The 22,750-nt window shown below is 41.5% G+C and overlaps 1 protein-coding gene across 17 annotated transcripts in view; it reads right to left on the bottom strand.

The window, feature by feature from the left end:
• Positions 1 to 22,750, bottom strand: part of raraa (retinoic acid receptor, alpha a) — a 594,392-nt gene that overhangs the window by 39,784 nt on the left and 531,858 nt on the right. For all 17 annotated transcript variants that reach the window (XM_068013478.1, XM_068013476.1, XM_068013481.1 and 14 more), the window contains one exon: positions 15,579 to 15,720. In XM_068013478.1, the coding sequence (XP_067869579.1) occupies positions 15,579 to 15,720 (142 nt within the window). The remainder of the gene's footprint in view (positions 1 to 15,578; positions 15,721 to 22,750) is intronic.

The following is a 22,750-nucleotide window of genomic DNA, read 5'->3' as shown; positions in this document are numbered from 1 at the left end:
CAATGACCTATGCATAAATTCACCCAGGTCTCTCTGCTCCTGCACCCTGTTTAGAATTGTACCCTTTATTTTATATTGTCTCTCCATGTTCTTCCTACCAAAATGATCACTTTACATTTCTCTGCTTTGAACTTCATCTGCTACCTGTCCGCCCATTCCACCAACCTGTCTATGTCCTTTTGAAGTTCTGCACTATCCTCCTCATTGTTTTTGTATATTTGCTTGGAGACTTTGGTTCCTGTTTGATAGATTGAACAACTTCCCTGTTTTGCTGGTTTGTATCCCAGCTGCTATCTGAAGGTCTTTCATTGCTTCATCCAGTATACAAATTGCAAATAGGGCTGAGCCCAGTACCCATCCTGGCTTTACATCATTCCAAACCGAGGACTGTCAATACACACTCTGCTACGCATCCCATCACGGAGCTATTTCAGAAGCAGTAAGGACTTGTTTGGACAACTAAATTTCCTCATAATGTGTGTCAATGGAGTAATACAAGTGTGATGGGAAGGGGCTGTGTCATGCTGGTACAGCAGTTGAGTATATCTGCATCTCGGAGACCTTAATTTCACTGTTCATTTACAACTGACTCCAATAAGATCAAAGTAAGCAACCTAGCGCAGACTGAGCCTAAACCCAGAAGGAGTCCAGCTATAGAGTCCACAAGCAGCAATGACATACATCTTTGATAAATCCAATGCTGATCTTTCTTGAGCATTCAATATTAAAGTAAACACTGTTCCTTAAAAGCTGCCTTATGATTTTTAAAATACTGATGGCTCTTGGTGGGTTGTACACAATGTTAAATTATTTTCTTTTATGAAGATTTTCACTATAAATCGAAAGGAACTCCACTTTACCAATTTACGCTGAAACACCTTAGAAAACACAAAGTGAATCACTCCAGTCCCATTAAAATGATGGTTAATGGAATAATATAATCATAATGATCTTTCATTCCAGTAATAGTAAAAGGTCAAAATAGAGTTAATGCAAAAGTGAAAAAGTCTCAAGATTTTGTCATCACTTGTTTTGCTGCTTAGCCAATTTGTTGACTTTAATTTTGCAGTTTTAATTCAACATATTTACTTGTAACAATGCAACATAGAATGCACTGCAGGCAGGAATTGATGTTTAGTTGATTGGCTGATCGGCTAGTCTCGCCTCACTTTCCTACTGTAGTAAGTCTGCAAATATATCAATGGCATATTATGCACTGACACGGAACACAAAAGTCCGAGTGTATCAAGCCTGTGTCCTCAGTACCTTGCTCTGTGGCAGCGAGGCCTGGACAACGTATGCCAGCCAAGAGCGACGTCTCAATTCATTCCATCTTCGCTGCCTCCGGAGAATACTTGGCATCAGGTGGCAGGACCGTATCTCCAACACAGAAGTCCTCGAGGCGGCCAACATCCCCAGCTTATACACACTACTGAGCCAGCGGCGCTTGAGATGGCTTGGCCATGTGAGCCGCATGGAAGATGGCAGGATCCCCAAAGACACATTGTACAGCGAGCTCGCCACTAGTGTCAGACCCACCGGCCGTCCATGTCTCCGCTTTAAAGACGTCTGCAAACGTGACACTGATCACAAGTCGTGGGAGTCAGTTGCCAGAGCTGGCGGGCAGCCATAAAGGCGGGGTTAAAGTGTGGCGAGTCGAAGAGACTTAGCAGTTGGCAGGAAAAAAGACAGAGGCGCAAGGGGAGAGCCAACTGTGTAACAGCCCCGACAAACAAATTGTTCTGCAGCACCTGTGGAAGAGCCTGTCACTCTAGAATTGGTCTTTATAGCCACTTTAAGCGCTGCTCCACACACCACTGACCACCTCCAGGCGCTTACCCATTGTCTCTCGAGATAAGGAGGCCAAAGAGAAAAGAGAATTTTACAGGGCATTGGTGTGACCACATCTCGAAAACTGTGTGGAGGGGATGTTTCCTCTTGTGGGTGAGTCCAGAAGTAGGGGACACTGTTTTAAAATTAAGGGTCGCCCTTTTAGGACAGAGACGAGGAGAAATTTTTTCTCTGAGGGTTGCGCGACTTTGGAATTCTCTGCCTCAGAAGGTGCTGGAGGCGGGGTCATTGAATATTTTTAAGGCGGAGGTAGATAGATTTTTGCTAGGCAAGGGAATCAAAGATTATCGGGGGTAGATGGACGTGTGGAATTCAAGACAGAAACAGATCAGCCATGATCTTATTAAATGGTGGAGCAGGCTCAACAGGCTGAATGGCCGTCTTCTGCTCCTAATTCGTATGGTGGTTTGGTATATTAGATTCATAGAGAAATACAGCACTGAAACAGGTCTGTGCCAACCATCAACCACCCATTATTACTAATCCTACATTAATCCCATATTCCCTACCACATCCCCACAATTCTCCTACCACCTACCTACACGAGGGGCAATTTATAATGGCCAATTTACCTATCAACCTGCAAGTCTTTGGCTGTGGGAGGAAACCGGAGCACCCGGCGGAAACCCAAGCGGTCACAGGGAGAACTTGCAAACTCCATACAGGCTGTACCCAGAACTGAACCCGGGTCGCTGGAGCTGTGAAGCTGCAGTGCTAACCACTGCGCCCGCCCAACATTCTCCAGTCCTGCAATTTGTGAAACAATTTTTAAGCTCATGATTCTTGTGGGAAAGTTAAATCTTAAAATTGCATTCCAATCTGTCAACACGTAGAACTGGAAGTACAAACTATCAGATCTGAGCTTCTTCTGTTGGAAGAAACCCAAGTAGTTAAGTTTGAGCATCAATAAATCATTAATTCTGGTTGGTGAATGTCCTGTGGAGTTATACAAACCAGAAGGTCCTCGGTTCAACTCCTCAGCTGCAATGAGTTACCTTATCTCAGCTGGCAGCAATGGCGAAGCTACAACTGGTGTCAGAGCTGCTGGGTTTAGGAGAGTGAAAACAAACCTCTTCTAATCTCCATCAGTAATCCCTGATGGAGAAGGATGTGCACGCAGATGTGTGTACCTTCAGTGAGAACAGAACTGGACTCAACCTTGATATCCTTCATGGTTGAATCGTGTCCTGCTGCTCACTTTCCAGACTCTCACATAAAAAATGGCTATTTGAGTGAAGAACCAGGGGGGTGGTTCGTGCCCATGTAAACAAACTTGGCATGAGTTAGTGCCTCCAACAGAGGAGCAGAGAAAACTCAGAGGGGGAACTAGAAAGAATGAAACTTCTCTATAACTCATACAGAGTATGTTATCCAGTGTGGTCTTTCTACTCGTGTACCTGTCTCCGCCGCCCACCCTGCAACCAGTCCTTCACAAAGGTAAAATTTATCTTGACTAAAGAGGGCAAATGGTAAAACATCTGTACACCATACAGTCATTTAAAAAAAATCTTTGCTCGACTTTTGAAATGATACAATATATATGGAACAGCTGATGCCCAAAAATGTGTTAACAGACTGCTGCACAATTTCAAGTGCTGAGGTGACTTAAAAAGAGCAAACAAATGTGAATCTCCAGGATTGTACTACAGCTTACACTTTTTGGCATATATTGTTCTATATTTGTCTAGAAAATGTTAGCTTGCTAGCAGTTAAATAATCTTGCCAGGATTTCATGGATTCTGCTTTCAGCTTGAGATCAGTTTATAAGAAAAGCCAGCTGAAGAACATGAAATGCAAATATTCATAGAAAAGGGAGCAGTGATTTACCTCCAAAGCTAGTTCAGACAAGAACTTTGCTTCAATTAATGTTTGCTCGGAGAAACTGAAAGAAGCCATCCAAACGATGCAGTATTTAACTTTTACTGCTGCTCAAATGTTTGGCTAATTAGTTAAATAATTGTCATTTCTGTATGCAAACAAAGCTTGAAGCTTTCATCCAGTGGCAAACAGAGCCACTATCTTTTTTGGTTTTGCAACACCTGGAGAGACTGTTGCCTAGGCTGGAGTTAAATGTCACTTCATTCACAGCCAGTATTTTCTTTGTAAATTCTAGAGAAAAATGTAGTCATAACAATCTGAACAGAAGATAGATATAGGATGCTACATAACCAAGAATGCACTACCTACAGGATAATATAGCTTTCTTTTTGATCAACCAGGTGTCTGACACTAGTGAAACCTATCACCAGTTTTCAGAGACTCCAAAACAGTCCACAAATGTAGAATTTCTCTTTCCCAGTTATGGAGTGCCGTATAAGGACACATCCCACATATGTAATTCCAGGTTGCAAGACCAAGGTTTACAGATGACCAAGTGTGCAGGGAACACTAATGGAGTTTATACAGCTTGAAACCATGCAGCTCATCAGTGATAAACAATGGTAAGCTTGTCCATCTCAGACCATTCTACTTATTGGGGAATGCACTTGCAGGATTATCAGGAGCCAAGTGGGAACAATTCATACCCCTTGTGACAGGTCTACCCTTCCAGGTTCCAGAATAACTGGTCAATCAGCAATGGTCTGGACTGTTGTAGACCTGTCTGGTTCAGGAATCAGATTGTCAAGTTTGCCACAGAGGATGCACTTGGTTCCAACCTTCCATCACCAAATTCATCACCTTATTCACATCCAAAGGTATCCCACAAACCTCCCTTCCCAAGAAGCAGTAACACAAGGGTAACATAAGGCCCTCTGGTGTGCTGCATATGGGATAACAGAGAGCCAAATGTGAGCTGCAAATTGATAATAAGTACTGTAGTGGCATGTATAAGAGACCAAATAGTCCAGATTGCAAACCTGAGTTTCTCCACCATCCATTACAGGATAAAAGTTTATTAACTCACATGTACATTTTCATCTGAAAGTGATTTCTAAAAAGGATGTCTATTTATACATTAACTTTCTGGGGGGAAAACAGGAACACTGCCTGATTTGCTTTGTTTTTCCAATATTCTAACAAAATGCAGTTTTTAAATACGCATTTTCTGAAAATGCAAATTCTTTAGTGGGAATGAAAAAAAAGCTAATCATGGTGTACCTGCAGTGACAATCTTTTAAGCAACTAACAAGCCACAAGTTTATTACTTCAGCCTTGCGCGTGTGCAATATTAATGATAAATGGTTCCATAAAAATGGAGACAATCCCTAATTACCCAAGAAGCATTGCACTTTCAGGCACATTCGCCATCTTATAATACAAGGGTCATGAGAATCCTGATCATTCCTTCATGATGAATAATGCAATCTTCCCTAGACTCTCTCACTGCAGAGTGTATTTCTTTTTTAATTTCAGTAGTAATATTAGAAAAAGGCGTAGAACCAGAAAATGAATCTTTATAGGAAAGCTGCATCATTTTTGGCATCCAATAAAAGTAGGGTTTGACAAATATTGTTTAAAACCGTTATTACAGATAATAGGCCCACATTCTCGTTTTAGTTTATTGTATGGTACCTTGATAAATGCACTTACTGTACATGCACTTTTCACAGCGACGACCCTTTAGGGTAAATCTTATGAATTTTCACTCCTGGAGCAGAGCTTCGCATGCTGAGGGCACACATTGGGAATTAAGAGGCAGAGGTCAACATGCCTTGCAGGATTTTCTGTCCGTTAAAATTAATGAACGGAAGATCTCACAGGGAGTGCTGACCTCCACACCCAAATTCCCGGTATGTGCTTCAAGCATGTGAAGCTGTGAGTCAGAAGTGGAAATTCATAAAATCTATCCTTAAATCTTTTCGCCAAAAAAAAAGCACAAAATATCATGTATTTTAAATTTTAACAACTTATTGCTATATTTAGAAATGCTGATCTGCTGTTGTAGATGATTTGGGAATTTCAATAATCATCTACAATACTCAGCAGGAGACCCATGGTAAGAAACTACGCAGATATGTGTTTTCAATAATATGCCAATTACTGTGGCTGGAAGTATGAGACTTTCCCCCACCTTAAAAGCTTTCACCTCTTTACCATTTTTTACCTTTCCATTCAGGATATTTCTTGCTTCAGTTTTAATTTTCTTCGACTTTTCTCCCTATTGCATCGAATGTCCTTCATCTTCAATGGCCTGGAATAATCCCACCCTGACTGGAGATATCCTGCACTACAGGCCTTGTCCCTTCAACCAGGTTTCTTGATATATAAAAAGATAAATGTCTGAAAACTTAGAATACATACCCTGATGTATGTCACAAACTAGGCAAAAATCCACTGTTAAATCTCAGTATAACAATTTTTACTCTTGTCCTAGACTAAGCTCAAGTAACATATATGAACGCAATAAGATGAGTTCTGTTAAATGATCCAGCCATTTACATTAAACAGCTCAGTGGGGCCCACAAAACCATTTGTAATGAATCTGAACTCCAGTGGACAGTGACATATTTGTTAACTACCACAATGCTTTTGGGCCTGTCACTGTTTTAACCTGCTGAGCCCCTATTTTCAGATTTCTTGATCACTTTTTTTTGCAACACTTAATCTCTCGAGTGCAGAAATGGAGACCTATATCTAGGCCTGCACCAGTGATTTGTTTTAAGAACATAAGCAGATCTTCCAAGCACCCATGGCTGAATGTTCTAATGATTTATCCAAATCCTACAAGTCTCATCCTTGTCAATGATCATTGATACAGGTTTTAACAAGTCGGATTTACAGTACTTAGTGTTGAAAGGGTATATTCAGAAGAGGAGCATGAAAGGTGATTTGCTAAAAACAAAAACTACTTTTTGTGTGTGCATTTGTGTTCATCAAGTTGAGGAATGAAAGTGCTGGGGAATGGAAGACATCCAATTTTGGTCAAGCATAAACCACTTTACTGGTGAGATACAGTATGGTTCGATATAGAATACAGCTCCCTTTACATTACAATGACAACCTGACAACCAGAACTGTTTGCTCAAATGCCAACCTTAGCTCTCCACGTCACAGTAAACCAACTGACCTTAAACGAGAACTTCTTGTTAAAAGCAGCCGAGTTCTTCTCATGTCCTGCAGCCTCAAGCTGACACCAGCCCACTCACTAAAATGGCAGCCATTCATTGCTGAAATCACCACAAATGATTTGATCATTCCATCCCCACTTTGCCCCACCAGCAGCTGATCTGATCCTGCTCAGTCATGCCGACCGTACCCTACAACTCTCTATGTTTTGTGTTGAAAATTTTGGGAAGTCTGCAGCGGTTTTGGCACTCACAGAATACACCTCCTGCTCTCAGACACTCCCAGATGTGGTGCAAATATGTTAGCAATGATCAATGAGACAGGGTGAGACATGTAGGATTGAGAGTAATCAATGGCGTAGGAGTATATTAAGAACAGATTTATAAAAATGGACAAGATGATTTTCTCAATAAGACCTATGTTTTATATGAGAACTTTATGTTTATCAAGTTGAAGGATGTCAGTGTTGAAATGTTTCCAATTTCAGGCACTCCTGGTCAGGTATAGCATGGTTAGACACAGAATAAAGCTCCCCTTACCCTGGTCCAACAATTTCTTTCAGCACCAACCTCAGGAGAGCATTTCCTAATGCACCAGCCTGATATATTTCCATTTCCCCTACCAGCCAAACAGTTTATCTTTGATCATTTAGTGAAGATAGTTGAAGAAAAAACAGTGACATTTCCACCATTTATTATCCAGTCTGCTTTCACTAAAATTAGAAAGACAGCATTTTGGCCTTCCTGTGGCCTCTCTGAGAGTCAGCACCAATTACTGATGAATTGAAGGCACTTTTCCATGACCTGCCTAAGCTCACTAGAAACTGAATTGAGAATGACCAAATTCATTTTGTGTAAACCTGCACAGCCAGCAGAGGAGATTTTAGGTGCATCATCTTGGGCTGGTTTTAAATGGATATCTTAGGTGTAAAAAGCCAGGCTCCAAATTTACTTGTTCTTTTTTGTTATGTTTTGGGCATTAAATCATTGTACTGGCAATTTTGTGAGTGGAATCTGAGGCTATAATTCCTGACCTGATCTGAGGTTCCCCCACGCACTTGCTGATGCTGTTGGTAGCTCATTACAATATACTAACATGTGCAACCACGGATGTTGAAGACCATAAATCCAACGGCAAACAGATCAAAATAGACCTATTGCCAGTATCAACTGATACTGGTGGAAGCGTGTTGTTTAGAGGGCTGAAGTCTGAAGAAGCTTTCAAGAGAGAGATTGCTGGAGTTACAGAAGATATTTTAAAGTTTCTTTGTTGACCTGAATTGAGCTGAACTCACCTCTGACAGCCGGAAAATCTCTGAGATCACAGAATCACAGAATTATTACTGCATAGAAGGAGGCCACTCAGACCCTCGTGTCTGCACCAGCTCTCCGAATGAGCAATTCACCTAGAGCCACTCCCCCGCCTTCTCCCCATAACCCTGCACAATCTTCCTTTCCATATAACAGTCTAATTCCCTTTTGAATGCTTCAATTGAACCTCTCCACCACACTCTCAGGCAGTGCATTTCAGGCCTGAACCACTCGCCACGTGAAAATGTTTTTCCTCATATCACTTTTGCTTCTTTTAACAATTACTTTAAATCTGTGCCCTCTCATTCTTGATCCTTTCACGAGGGGGAACAGTTTTTCCCTGTCCATTCTGTCCAGACCCCTCATGATTTTGAATAACTCTATCAAATCTCCTCTCAGCCTTCTTTTCTCCAAGGAAAACAGTCCCAACTTCTCCAATCTATCTTCATAACTAAAGTTTCTAATCCCTGGAATCATTATCATGAATCTTTTCTGTTCACTGCACCCTAACGCCTTCACATCTTCCCTAAAGTGCAGCGCCCAGAACTGGACGCAATACTCCAGCTGAGGCCGAACTAGTGCCTTATACAAGTTCAACATAGCCTCCTTGCTCTTGTATTCTATGCCCCCATTAATAAAGCCCAGAATACTGTATGCTTTATTAACCGCTCTCTCAACCTGTCCCGCCACTTTCAGTGACTTATGCACATATACACCCAGGTCCCTCTGTTCCCGCACCCCATTTAGAATTGTACCCTTTATAGTTTCATATCGTCCGCAAACTTTGAAATTGTTCCCTGTACACCAAGGTCTAGGTCATTAATATATATCAGGAAAAGGAAGGGCCCCAACACTGACTCCTGGGGAACTCCACTACAAACACTCCTCCAGCCCAAAAAACATCCGCAGGAATCTTTTGCCCCCACCCAACGCAAGAGATTCTGAGTACGAGCTACGGGATTCCCTATGGGGATTTTTCTGTACGTAATTATGATGAAGGAGGCAGAGCAGTGTAGGCTGGAGGAAATGATAGGCATTCTTTTTTTTTCCAACGTTGAATGCCTGATTTCCAAGTGACCTCCTGTCCCCACCTAGCCCAATATTCCACTAATACATGGGAAGTGTGCTACTGAACCACCAATCAGGGAGCAATTTGAATAATAAGTATCCTCATTTAGTCCATCTTTCTCCATAAACATTCAAGGGGTTAACAAAGTACAGCAGGGTGTCTGTCCTACTGCCACCAAGCTTGGCTATCCAGCATTCAAGCTCATGCAACTCAGTCTTATTTGGACTTATTCATAGGACTGAGGAACATAGATTCAAATTTTATATGTAGTCCCCAAGGTCCACAGAAACCAAAGCCCTGGAAAATGTACTATACAGAGAGCTAAGGAGAAATTTCAGTTTGATCATATTGGGTCAGATTTTGTGGAAGCAATAACGGTGAGGCTATTAGCGTTCATCATTAACATGTAAATCGGACAGTAACTTCTGATGACCGCACATGTACAAATCTGGAAGTTGTTGCACAAGATGCCCTCCTCTGCCTGAAGTTGCGCTATACCAATATCTTGCTGAGAGACTCACCATTGAAATACATGGAATGGTGTGGAATTGCTGTACGTACCTAATATATACATACTAAACTTGTCAGAAAAAGTTAGGGCTTGTCCATACCAGTGTAAGTAAGTTTTTAATGATACTGAAAATGAATTTTAACAAGTGTGGAGTCTCATTCCTTCAGATTTTACTCATTGTTAGAGATTTTTTTTAAACTTTTTCATCTCTTTCTCTGTCTTTATTCTGGTTTCTGCACCATTTAGCACCAAATTAAATATTCTAACTGCAATTCCTGGTTTAGACTCTGTGTTGCTCATCAACGATTCTTCAATCTGATTGGTTAAGGAGCTACCTAGTTGTTTGTCCTGTTCACATAGGTCCCAGCTGCTCTGTAGAGGGCACTGGACTTTCTAGATGGTTGGATGATAGGAACTTCCCTTGCAAAAGCTCACAGAAAATCCATGCACAAGTGCAAGTCTAATGAATAACTGGTGTCTTTCGTTCACTGCTGACCACACAATATTCACATATGCATAATCTGCAAAATTCAGGGCACATTCAGTTCGCAGGGTGATAATGTCAGCCTTCTACAAGAGAGGATTGTGTGATTGCCTCGCCATGGTATGGACAGAATTGTGTTTCAAAGCTTACTTCTTGCAGCTGTGTTGGGGAAACCAGTAGACAGAGTTACAGTTGTGTATTTGTTCTCTGTAGTGCTTCAATACTTGGTGATGTGGGCTGCTGCCACCAAACAGCCTTCTAAAAACCATCTGGCTTGACATCGAAGTGCTCTCTGACCTGCCTGAAGCTAGGCGGAAGCCAGTGAAACAGAAATGTGTTTGTTTTCTGATAGCATCAATTCTTGAGAAAGAAACCATTCTCTCCTTCCCAACTATTCGTGGACAGTCAGGAGCCAGACCACTATATGAAGCCAAATCTCTCAAAAGTGCCCTTTCAGACTGTACTTATTTACAAAATAATTCTACACTATTAAATCTATACCATGTTGCCCACCTAAGCATGCAGTGCAGGGAAAATATATCCACCAGAATGCCAATATTTTTTGAAATGTGATTTTTAATCTTACTCAGCACGATTATTTCTCTCCAATTTTTCTACTCCTCTTCTGAATCAAACATGGGTATGGCTTCATGGGCATCAGCAGCCCCCTAGTACCTGCCCAAATATACCTCGATGCACAAGTCCAATGAGTGTCAACAGGGTATTCAATCATTACAGGTATCATAGTGAGACCCAATCCTGTCCGACATACAAACACATTCAATCAGTGTTACTGGATAGAGATCAGGAACAGGGCCAATGGCTGATTTTGCACCCCTGCCCCATCTCCTTAACTCAAGGGTGTAGAGGCCAACTTCACCTGGCCTGAGATCATTTAAACCAGCATAAACCCGACTGAGATAACAAAGAAGCCCAATCTTAGTTTTTATTAAAGCTGTGTTAAAAAATGAATATAATTCCAGATGATCCAGTCATCATCGTTTTATAAAAAAATTAAGACCCAGACTGAGAAGGCATGTTGTTTCCACAACATAAAGCCTCAAACCAATCCTAAGTCTTAAAAAGAGATAATGCTGCAACTAATTTCTTAAGCATAAAGTTGACAGAATGTAAAGTCAGTGAGGTGCAATTCCTGCTCTGCGCTGCACTAGAAATTAGGTGCTCAATTGGCCCCACTGTCTTTCATGAGGGAGGGGAAAAGTTAGCTCAATCCCCACTCCTGTCTGAGACCCCTGCTGGAAAGGGTATGTCTGACGTTGAGTGAGGAAGGAGGAATTGATTCTGATGCTTTCTGTAATCAAATAATCGGCTGCACTCGCTGGCTGGGCTCATAAACAAAGAACGGTTCAGCAGGAGTCAGTGCCTTCAGGACAGCAGTCGAGAAAATTAGAGAAAAGTGGAGCAAATAACAGTACTAAAAAGAATGCAAAGCGTGAGCACTCCCACATATTATCACCATGTGATTTTGTTGGATTTGTAGCAAAGTAAAATTTTATGTTTTTGCTTTTATCCAAACATACATGTGTATACTAACAAATACACACAAAGACTACATCTTTTACAATACAAGGTTACCTTGCCCCCTTTGAGGCTGTTCTAGAATCATTAGATACTTTCCTTGATTATTTCTGACAGAGTCAAGGTGTCACATCAAGTTAATCAGCTGCACTTTTACATCTTGCTGTGTCTAAGTGACCCAAGTCTTATTTTAGCTCTTCTTTTGTTGACTCCTGATATTAATACAAATGGCATTTATGAAAATTACCCTCGCAGAATGCCAAGCAATTAAAGCACAGCCTTTCTGCAATGCCGCAGAACCTTACTTTTTCTGCTACACCCGTTATTCCATTCATGACATTGAAAGATTTTGGCTTATTTTTTATGGGAAGGAGGATCCAACTGAAATTTTCAAGTTAATGATAGGAAATTGTAAATTACAAATAAGTCATTTGCTATGATGAAGGGTTCAAATACTACAAGACACCAGTTAAAAATATGGATGTTAGGACTAAGAAAGGAAATCAGACATAATATCTTGGCACCGATGAAAGGTCATCAACCTGAAATGTTAACTCTATTTCTCTCTCCATAGATGCGGCTAGACCTGCTGAGTATTTCCAACATTTTCTGCTTTTATTTCAGTATCTTGGCACCCACAGGGATGTGGAACAATTTATCACTGAAGACCATTTAAGACAATGGCATAAGCGGGTGTGGGAGTTGAATAAATATGTGCGTGGGGCAGTGATTGGGAGGGTCAATGCTAAGTAGGTGGGGTAATCTGACAGTGTATTGGGCCTAATAGTTCCTATATCTTAAAAGGATGAGAGGAGAGGTTTCTCACAATTTGAGGATTTTCAATTTGAGCAATTATGATTTCACTGAGCTCTGTTTCTATAAACAAGAACTTGCATTTGTATAGCGTCTTTAACAAAGTAAAACGTCCGTTGTGCGAAGCACATTATGTTTAGATCCAGGAACAGCAATTCCAACCCATTGCTTTCCCATGTTTACTCTACTATCTGGCTCCACTTTCCACATAGGCCCTTTGGAGCCCAATAGCAAAATTGGAGACTTGCTGTTCTGTATGTGTGTAGCATGTCATAATGTGCTGTTAGTTCAGTTCCAAAGATAATATTTAAAGTAATTTTTGTACAGTTTTTTTAAAAGTCAGTATTTGTTTTAATAGAACAGAATTAATTAATTAAAAAAAAAATCATGCTGCACTTAGCAGGCGAGCCTGGGAACTTGACGCCGAGCTGGATCCGTGTTTAAATTCTGACTCAAAGGTGCTAATCTTACCAAAACTAGGTCAGCACTTTTGTCAGATGCAAAATGGAAGCCCCACAAAAATCCAGGATATGCACTGACATTGGGTTAACGAAGTTACTAAAGAAAGGAAAAGTTTAATTTATATAGTGCCTTTCACATCCTCAAGATGTCCTAAAGTGCTTTACAACCAATGAATTACTTTTGAAATGCAATCATTGCTATCAAATGGGCAAATCTGTGTTCAGCAAGATCCCAAAACAGCAATGAGACAAATGACCAGATAATCTGTTCTGGTTGCAATGATGGAAAGATAATTCTTGGTCAGAACGCCAGGAGTTGGACAAGAGTATGCATTTGATAGGGACAAACAGCAGAGATTGGGCTGGAAGCAAATAAACAGCTACTTCTCAAATTGGACACTTCCGTGAAAATTCAAATGTCTCATGATGGATTGAGCTAATGATTTCGCTTCTTTACATTTTTGACAAATGCTAAAATGCTTGTAGGCAACGTTCAATATGTGCAAGACCGTTTTAGGCTTTTTTAGGTAGAACTCATTTAATTTCCATCACGGTTCAGTTGAGCAAGAATCTGACTGGAAACTGCTCTTCAAAATGCCTAAATCTATCAGGATTTCTTTCAACAATATGTTGCAACCTGTCACAAATTAGTGTTACACAAATGAAGGTAAGAGGCTTCAATGTATAGCTGTGGGCAGGCATGAAGAGTAGTTACACTGCTGAGGATTGATCATCTCTGTTCTCATGTTCTCTTATCCAGAATAAATTCCCATTATTGCCGGCTTCACTAAATCAACTTCTTCATTATAACCTTTCCTTTACAGTAGCTAAATCACCTTGAAAGAAATACTATGGTGCTCCGTGAATGGAATTAGTAGCTAATGACTAACCTGGCGTGATACGCAACCATGCAGATTAGGGAAGCCCCAGATTCAATTCCCAGTCTGTGCGGAGTTAGTTGATCTCAGTAATGTTGGCAATACTGGGACTATAATTGGGTTCAGAGCTCTCGGGTTTAGAGTGTGTGAAAAAAAACATAATGAGACACTGGAGTATTGCATTGAGTTCTGGGTGCCGCACTTTAGGAAAGATGTGAAGGGCTGCGTTTGTTGACAACGCAGCCACTAGATGACGCTGCACTTGCACATGTGCAAATGCAGCCTGTTTAACTAAAACGCCAGTCAGCGACGTTCAGGCAGCTGCCAGGACTAAAGACGGCGCTGCTCAAATAATCACACAAAGGCAACGTAAACACATGGCAGCACACAATGGCCGGAGAGATCGGCTGGCTGGGGAATGGCCAGAGAGAGCAGGCGGGTGGGGGTGGTGGGGAATGGCCGGAGAGAGTGGGCGATGGCTGGAGAGACTGTGGTGGAGGCAGGTTCAATCGAGGCCTTCAAGAGGGAATTGGATTTTTATCTAAAAAGGAAGAATGTACAGGGTTATGGGGTGAAGATGGGGGGAATGGCAATAGGTAAATTGCTCTTTTGGAGAGCCAGTGTAGACACGATGGGCTGAATGGCCTCCTTCTGTGCTGTAACAATTCTGTGGTTCTGAGAAAGGATTCCAAAAGAGATATTAGAAGAGGTGACCAAAAGCTTGGTTAAGAAAATGAGTTTTAAGGTGGGTGGGGGGAGGATCTTAAAGAAGAAGAGGGAGATGGAGAGGCAGAAGATTTAAGGAAGGAATTCCAGAGCATGGAGTCTAAACAGCAGTAGTAGCGCTGCCAGTGGTGGGGCAATGGGATGGGGATATGCACAAGTGGCCAGAGTTGGAGAAAATGCAGAATTCTGGCGAGTTGTAAAGCTGGAGGATGTTACACAGATATGGTGTGGCAAGGCAACGGAGTGGATTTAAACTGGAGGAGGAGAATTTTAAATCTGAGGTGTTGGGGAACTGGGAGCCAACACAGTGCAGCGAGAACAGCGATGGGTGAGTGCAGGATAAGATGGAAGGCCAAATGGTTTTGGATGAACTGAAGTTTATGGGGGGTGAATCTAGCCAGGACAGCATCAAATAATCAGGTCTGGAGTGCAAAGGCATGGTAATGGGTTTCAGTAGCAGATGGGCTGAGGAAAGCACAGGGACAGGCAACGTTACTGAAGTGGAAGTAGGTGGTCTGTGTGATGGAGAAGATATAGGATTGGAAACTAAGGTCAGGATCAAACATAATGCTGAGGTTATAGTTTAGCTCTGCCGGGGAGGCTGAGAAGCATCGCTCAATGCAGAAGCTGAGGGGGCAAAGGAGCAGGATATCTCTGCGAGGTGACAGGAGTGGAACATGGTGAGGTGCTCAAAAAAAAAAAGCTGCCAAAAGAGTAGGGGGAAAAACCAAGGTATAACTTGGTGATATATTGTGAATAATACGCCCCACAACACATTTGTAGCTTTGTAAACTCCAGACAATTGCAAGTAGAGCTGGTTCACTATGCATCCCAACACCTTGGCACCAATGTACAGGCTGGCAGTAATACCAAATATAAAATATTAAAGAAAAGCTTGCATCACATTCCGATGCAGTGCAGGGACTTACATTCCTTGGACATGCCAACTTCCAGGCACTTCTGCAGCCGGCAGTACTGGCATCGATTGCGGGTGACTTTGTTGATGATACAGTTTTTATCTCTGTGACAGGTGTACACCATGTTCTTTTGGATACTTCTTCTGAAAAATCCCTGCACAAAAACACAGGAGGAAAATACAGTACTGACCTTGATTGCAGAAAAACACACATTTCACAACACCAAATCCACATTACCAGATATGAAAAGAACTCCTTCAAATAGTTCAGTTGATAAAGATAACAGAAGGTCTCAGTTTCAATTCCTGGTTTGTGCTGTTAGCTGATCCCAGCCAGAGTTGTAGTTAGGACATTACAGTTGGCCTTAGCAGCCTAGATTAGGGGAGGGTAAAATCATCCAGGGTTCCCAATTCCAATTGCTGTACAGTCATTCCTATCGGACAGCACATGGATATAGATATAAGGTTAGGGTAAGATTGGGCTCGGCTGTGAAGCTCCTCGTGGTCAAATAGCATACCCACATTCAATGTTTTGGATTTCATATAAAGAATGGTCACCTGGGTAAAGTATTGGAGCCTTTCCCCAACAAGAGGGGGAGAAAAATACAGAAAATATTAGAAGGGTTTCGAAAACTGCACTGCAATTTGTGATGCAATGTATTTGCATCACTGAGTGAGTGAATGTGGGCTCACCCTTACAATTACGAATAGGATGAGATTATCCAGCAACCACTGCTGGAAATGCACGCGGATGGACGTTGACAGGCTCAGCTCTGATGGCCCCTTGCATCTAAAAAGTCACCGGCATTCACCATCAAGCTCCCATGAATATGGCTTGAGATTTGTCATAGGAAATGTCAGAAATCATTAGGCTGTGTGGATAAGATTGAGGAAATCACACCTCAAAAGCGAGGGACAAGTCTAACTGAGCGACAGGTCACCCACTCTGTTCCTTGGCATTTGCAAACCAGCTCAGGTGATTAATCATCAAAAGCAGTCAGCTGAAAATCACTGAATTAGGGTAGAAATATTTTTCAAACAATTCCTCACTGTCCTCTCCCTCCCAAATTTAGTGCTGGCTCCTGTTCTTTTCTGTTCTATCCAATCTTGTTCAATAACTGTGTGGTTTTAAGAATGATGCTACTTATTAAAAACAAAATCATGTTCAGCACTGTAGATTGTAAAATCACACTTTTCTTTCAAGGGATAACAACAACTTGCATTTATGTTGGAAAACGTCCAAAGGTGCTTCACAGAAGCAACTTAAGCAAAACTTTGACATCGAGCCATATAAGGAAATATTTTGGGACAGAAGACCAAAAGCTTGGTTCAAGAGGTAGATTTTACGGAGCAGTTTAAAAGGAAGGTAGAGGGTGGCGAGGTTTATGGAGGAAATTCTAGAGCTTAGGGCCTAGGCAGCTGAAGGTACAGTCACTAATGGTAGAGCAATGAAAATATATATCACCACCTTCAACAGAGACTACCATGGAGGAGTGAGAGCTGCTGTTATAGGGAGACAGTATAGACACAACAGGCCGAATGGCATCCTTCTGTGCTGTAACCATTCTATGATTCTACTTGGGTGAAGTACTGAAGGACACTCAGCCCTGTGGACGGGTACACCAAGAAGGAGTCAATGTCGATAAAGAAGCAGACTTCGGTGATAAAACTGGCAAGAAAATAAAGTGAAGTATAAAAGTCTCACGAGTCAAACTCTGATTGGGCCAACTGAATTTGGCAAAAATATTGATTGAGGAAGCAGGTCTCGCTGACACTGAAACCATAAGCTTTGACATTTTCAAAAAAACATTGACAATTGAATTTCTGGCTAACAAAGCAGGAAAATTTATAAATGAGGTGACGGTGATTAGTTAGTTAGTTAGTTAGAGATACAGCACTGAAACAGGCCCTTCGGCCCACCGAGTCTGTGCCGACCATCAACCACCCATTTTACACTAATCCTACACTAATTCCATATTCCTACCACATCCCCACCTGTCCCTATCTTTCCCTACCACCTACCTATACTAGGGGCAATTTATAAAGGCCAATTTACCCATCAACCTGCAAGTCTTTTAGCATGTGGGAGGAAACCAGAGCACCCGGCGGAAACCCACGCAGACACAGGGAGAACTTGCAAACTCCACACAGGCAGTACCCAGAATTGAACCTGGGTCGCTGGAGCTGTGAGGCTGCGGTGCTGTGTTGCCCAATCTTGCTTAAGAATAATTGGAGGGAAAAAAAAATCAATTTAACATCTTTGAAATAGTGCATCTTACATCATGACATACATAAACTAAAATACAAGAGGTCACAATAACTTGATGGCTACAAGATGAACACTTGCCAAGGTAACCTGTCATCAGGCACCTGTCATAACTACATCTGATCAGACTGCTTTTCAGGGCAAGATTTGGCAGAGGACCTTGAGCAGGTCTTCCATCCACCCTTTTGATCACAGTATGTTCTGAGAATCCTTGAAATAAGGACAAAATATACAAATTAAAACAGTAACAGAGTATTTTATTCTGAGACTATGAGGAATTAAGGCATGTACCTTGGTTTCATACTACAGTGTGTTGAGGTTACATATGGATAAAGGTGAGTATCAGGCATTCAAAAAGACATTAGGATTAAATTGTGAGGTTTCACACTGAGTGCAGAGCCACGTTCAATGGGAACACTATCAAAGAAATAGGTGCGGAGCTCAACATGCCTGATTAGCAGTGTTCATGATTAACCTAGTGGTTAATCTTACGCAACAGAAAATTGGGAGCTCCAAATTCAGTTCTCTAATCTGTAGTCTCATCGAACAAAGCTCTGCACTGGGAAGCTCATCTGGTAAAATGTACTCTCTGGTGCCCAAAGGAGTCTAAAGTTACTGCAGTATTGATGGAGGAACTCAAGAAAATTACAATCGCCAGGGAAGTGGTACTGAACACATTGATGGAGCTGTGGGCTGACAAGTCCCCAGGTCCTGATGGACTTCATCCTCGGGTATTTAAAGAAGTGAGATAGTTAATGCGTTAGTTTTAATTTTCCAAAATTCCCCAGATTCGGGGAAAGTTCTTTTAGAATGGAAAATAGCAAATGTAACTCCTTTATTCAAAAAGGGAGGGAGACAGAAAGCAGGAAACTACAGGCCGGTTAGCTTAACATTTGTCTTAGGAAAAATGATAGAACCTATCATTAAAGAGGTTATAGCAGGGCATTTAGAAAAATTGAAGGTAATCAGGCAGAGTCAACATGGTTTTGTGAAAGGGAAATCACGTTTAACCAATTTATTGGGGTTCTTTGATGGAGTTACATGTGCTGTGGATAAAGGGGATGTATTGTACTTAGGTGGATGTATTGTACTTAGGTGGATGTATTGTACTTAGATTTCCAAAAGGCATTTGATAAGGTGCCACATCAAAGGTTATTGCAGAAAATAAAAGCTCATGGTGTAGGAGGTAACATATTGGAATGGATAGAAGATTAGTTAGCTAACAGGAAACAGAAAGTAGGCACAAATGGGTCATTTTCTGGTTGGCAAGATGTAACAAGTGGTGCACCACAAGGATCTGTGCTGGGGCCTCAACTTTTTACAATTTACATAAATGACTTAGATGAAGGGACTGAAGGTATGGTTGCTAAATTTGCTGATGACACGAAGATAGGTAGGAAAGTAACTTGTGAAGAGGACGTAAGGAGGCTACAAAGGGATATAGATAGGTTAAGTGAGTGGGCAAAGACCCGGCAAATGGAGTATAAAGTGGGAAAGTGGGAAATTGTCCACTTTAGCAGGAAGAATAAAAAAGGAGCATATTATCTAAATGGTGAGAGACTGCGGAGCTCTGAGGTGCAGAGGGATCTGGGTGTCCTAGTGCATGAATCACAAAAGATTAGTATGCAGGTACAGCACATAATTAGGAAAGCTAATCGAATGTTATCATTTATCGTGAGGGGAATTGAATACAAAAGTAGGGAGGTTATGCTTCAGCTATACAGGGCATTGGTGAGACCACATCTGGAGTACTGTGTACAGTACTGGTCTCCTTATTTAAGGAAGGATGTAAATGCGTTGGAGGCAGTACAGAGAAGGTTTACTCAACTATTACCTGGAATGGGCGGGCTGTCTTACGAGGAAAGATTGGACAGGCTAGGCTTGTATCCGCTGGAATTTAGAAGAGCAGGAGGCAACTTGATTGAAACATATAAGATCCTGAGGGGTCTTGACAGGGTGGATGTGGAAAGGATGTTTCCCCTTGTGGGAGAATCTCAAACTAGAGGTCACTTATTAAAATTAAGGGGTCGCCCATTTAAGACAGAGATGAGGAGAAATGTTTTCTCTGAGTGTCGTGAATCTTTGGATTGCTCTTCCTCAAAAGGCAATGGAAGCAGAGTCTTTGAATATTTTTAAGGCAAAGGTAGATAGATTCTTGATAAGCAAGGGGGTGGAATGTTATCAGGGGTAGGTGGAAATGTGGAGTAATTAGTTCAGCCATGAACTTATTGAATGGCGGAGCAGGCGCGAGGGGTCGAGTGGCCTATTCCTGCTCCTGCTCCTAAGTCGTATGTTTGTATTATTCCGTGTCACTACAGGTTTCTGTCACATGGTAAAATAATGCTGATCCACACTAGAAAAAAAGCAATGAAAGAAACTTTCTCTCTGTAATTATATTAACCAGTTATTTGACCTGAATATCTGGGAATCTTGGGGCTTAGTTGAATAAAGTCACACTGGGACAATTCCATCAACTGATTATAGAGTACACTGGGTTTCAGCACAGTTAAGTCTTGCACCCTCTTAACCATGGAATAGAATATGGCATTAGAAGGAGAGAAAATAGCAAATGTAGCTTGGGAGGGAAATAAATGGTAATTTGAATGCAATTTAATTTTTTAGCTCTTAGAACAATTTCGCATCCTACTGCACTTCACCCCCAAATTCTCTCTCTTAGTCTATGACCGCCTGTTTCAAGAACAACCCTCTGATTAGGAGGGGTTTTGACCTGTCGAGACAGTCTGGAAACTTCCAAATATAAATGGAAAAAAAAAATCTCACATTTCTATAAAATAAAATCCATTAAACCACTTGGGACTATGCCTCGTGTGGAGGCTTTAACTATTAATGGTACAAAGGCTTTCAGTGAATGTTCACCATTGCAAATCTCAGAATTCAAGGCATGATATCTCAACCCACACCCCGTTTCAGATTAGCAAAAAGTGGTAACCTGCCTCTGAAACATTCATACATGAGGTAGCTCTAAGATTGCTTTTATATTATGCAGGAACTGGGCTAGTGTCACCAATCCCACCTCAAGGGTCTTGTGCAGAAGCTGGCAACCCCAAAGTAAACTTGTTGAATTTGTACTTTGTGGTTGCCACCAGTTGCATGACTCCATGTAACCCCATTACAGTGCTTATCCAAACAATAACAGCAGATAAAGGTGTGCATCTCTCCCTAGCAATGCCCAGATCTCTATTAAGAAGCAGATTCTGCAGATTATTTCCATGGAATAAGGAATCAATGTGTTGAAGAAATACAATTCTTGATACGGAACTGCTTTGAGGAGACACAGGAAATCAGATCAAACAGTACTGACCTTGCACATCTTGTTAAAAATATAGAGTTCGAAAAGTTGCCAGAGGCACCAAATACACAACAAACATGGCCAGAACTTTTCTCGCATTTCCAATAATGAACACAATGTCATTAGCACTTGGGTACAAGACAAATGGACATCAGGCAGATCTCATTTTAAGTCATTGATAAATGTAACACACAGTAATGCAAATGTGGCCTTCTAAACAAAGCTGCATACCAGGTTGAAGGAGTTTCCAAAGACTAAATACAAATCTGACAGTACATTTAGTATCTCAAGGATGGTCTGTGAAGCATCTCGAAATCTTTTTTCTTGTTTTAGTGTCTCACTTATTGATTGCAGATCCTATTTTAGTCTGACTTCCAAAGGGTTTTACTTGACAGCAGTCAATGTAGCTTTTTTGGTAATTTTGTATAGTTCAATATACTAATATTCAGATTTTTTTTGAAAAAATGTCAGCTATTTTCTATCTAATCAAAATTTTCTTTTTGAATCCTGAGAAATTGCTGTGCTACAGCTGAGGTATAGAGAGAAAAAAATAACAAAGTTCCACTCCTTCTGCAATCTTGATTCCTGTTGAAAAGCGTGTGGATAGTTGTCTGGTAAGAACAGGATCAGGCTTGATTGGGATACTCCCTGAGGTCAATCCCATAAATCAATGGGGACACAGCTCCAGGGACTTCACCTGCTTATTACTGCTTTCTCTCCATCATTAAAGCAACAAATGCCAGGTCGCTGAGTTTCCCCCTCAGTACCATTTCAGTGGAATATGGGGGACAAGACCAGGTTACCCAGGAACAAGCTTCAGGGATGCAATCAGCAGCGACTGAGAAGAGCTGCCTCCGGCCTATGGGCCTTTTTGTAAAACATGAGCAGCCATCCACCTCTTGCGATACTGGCCCTCAGACTGCATTTAGAAGAAGCATTAGAATAGGTGAAAGAAAGGCACAAACAGCTACCCTTGAGAAGTACAACATTAGGAAAGGATGGGTTGGCTTGTGTTCATTTTGAACTACATTAAATAAAAAGTGCTCTGATGTCGAACTTGTTATTCATGGAATTTAGTGTTATATAGGAAAGGTTGCACTTACTTGGTGTTGCCTTATTCATTCAAGTGATGATTATTGACATCTTCATGTTGGGGCGAAGAGCACTGATGTGTTGTCGTGTTGTAGGATGGGTACTGGATTGAGGGAATGTTCCTTTATTTGATAGTGGGGGGAGAAGGAAGTGTCAAAGATTACACAGAAAAGAAGACTTCAGTGGTGAGGTGTTCTGATGCCAATTGAAGTAGTCACTAGGGTTACCTCACCAGCAATGTCAAAAGTCCAGTCCTTTTTGTACAGCCAAGTTGTACAGGGCACAGCACGTTACAATTGCATGCAACATATTCTGCAACATGGTGTAGAGCCTCTTTGACCTGTCTAGGCAAGAAAAGCATCAAAGCATTCCTTTAAGACCCCGATGGTCCTCTTGATGACCAATCTAGTAACGGCATGCACCTTGTTGCAGCACTCCTCTGTTGCTATACAGGACACCTTTAGTGGGTTCATTCTACATGGGAGCAGGGGACTTTGTCACCTACAAGCCATCTACT

This window comes from Heterodontus francisci, chromosome 33, assembly GCF_036365525.1.
Source record: "Heterodontus francisci isolate sHetFra1 chromosome 33, sHetFra1.hap1, whole genome shotgun sequence".
NCBI classification, from domain to species: Eukaryota; Metazoa; Chordata; class Chondrichthyes; order Heterodontiformes; family Heterodontidae; genus Heterodontus; species Heterodontus francisci.
This window is presented reverse-complemented; position numbering and strand designations above follow the sequence as displayed.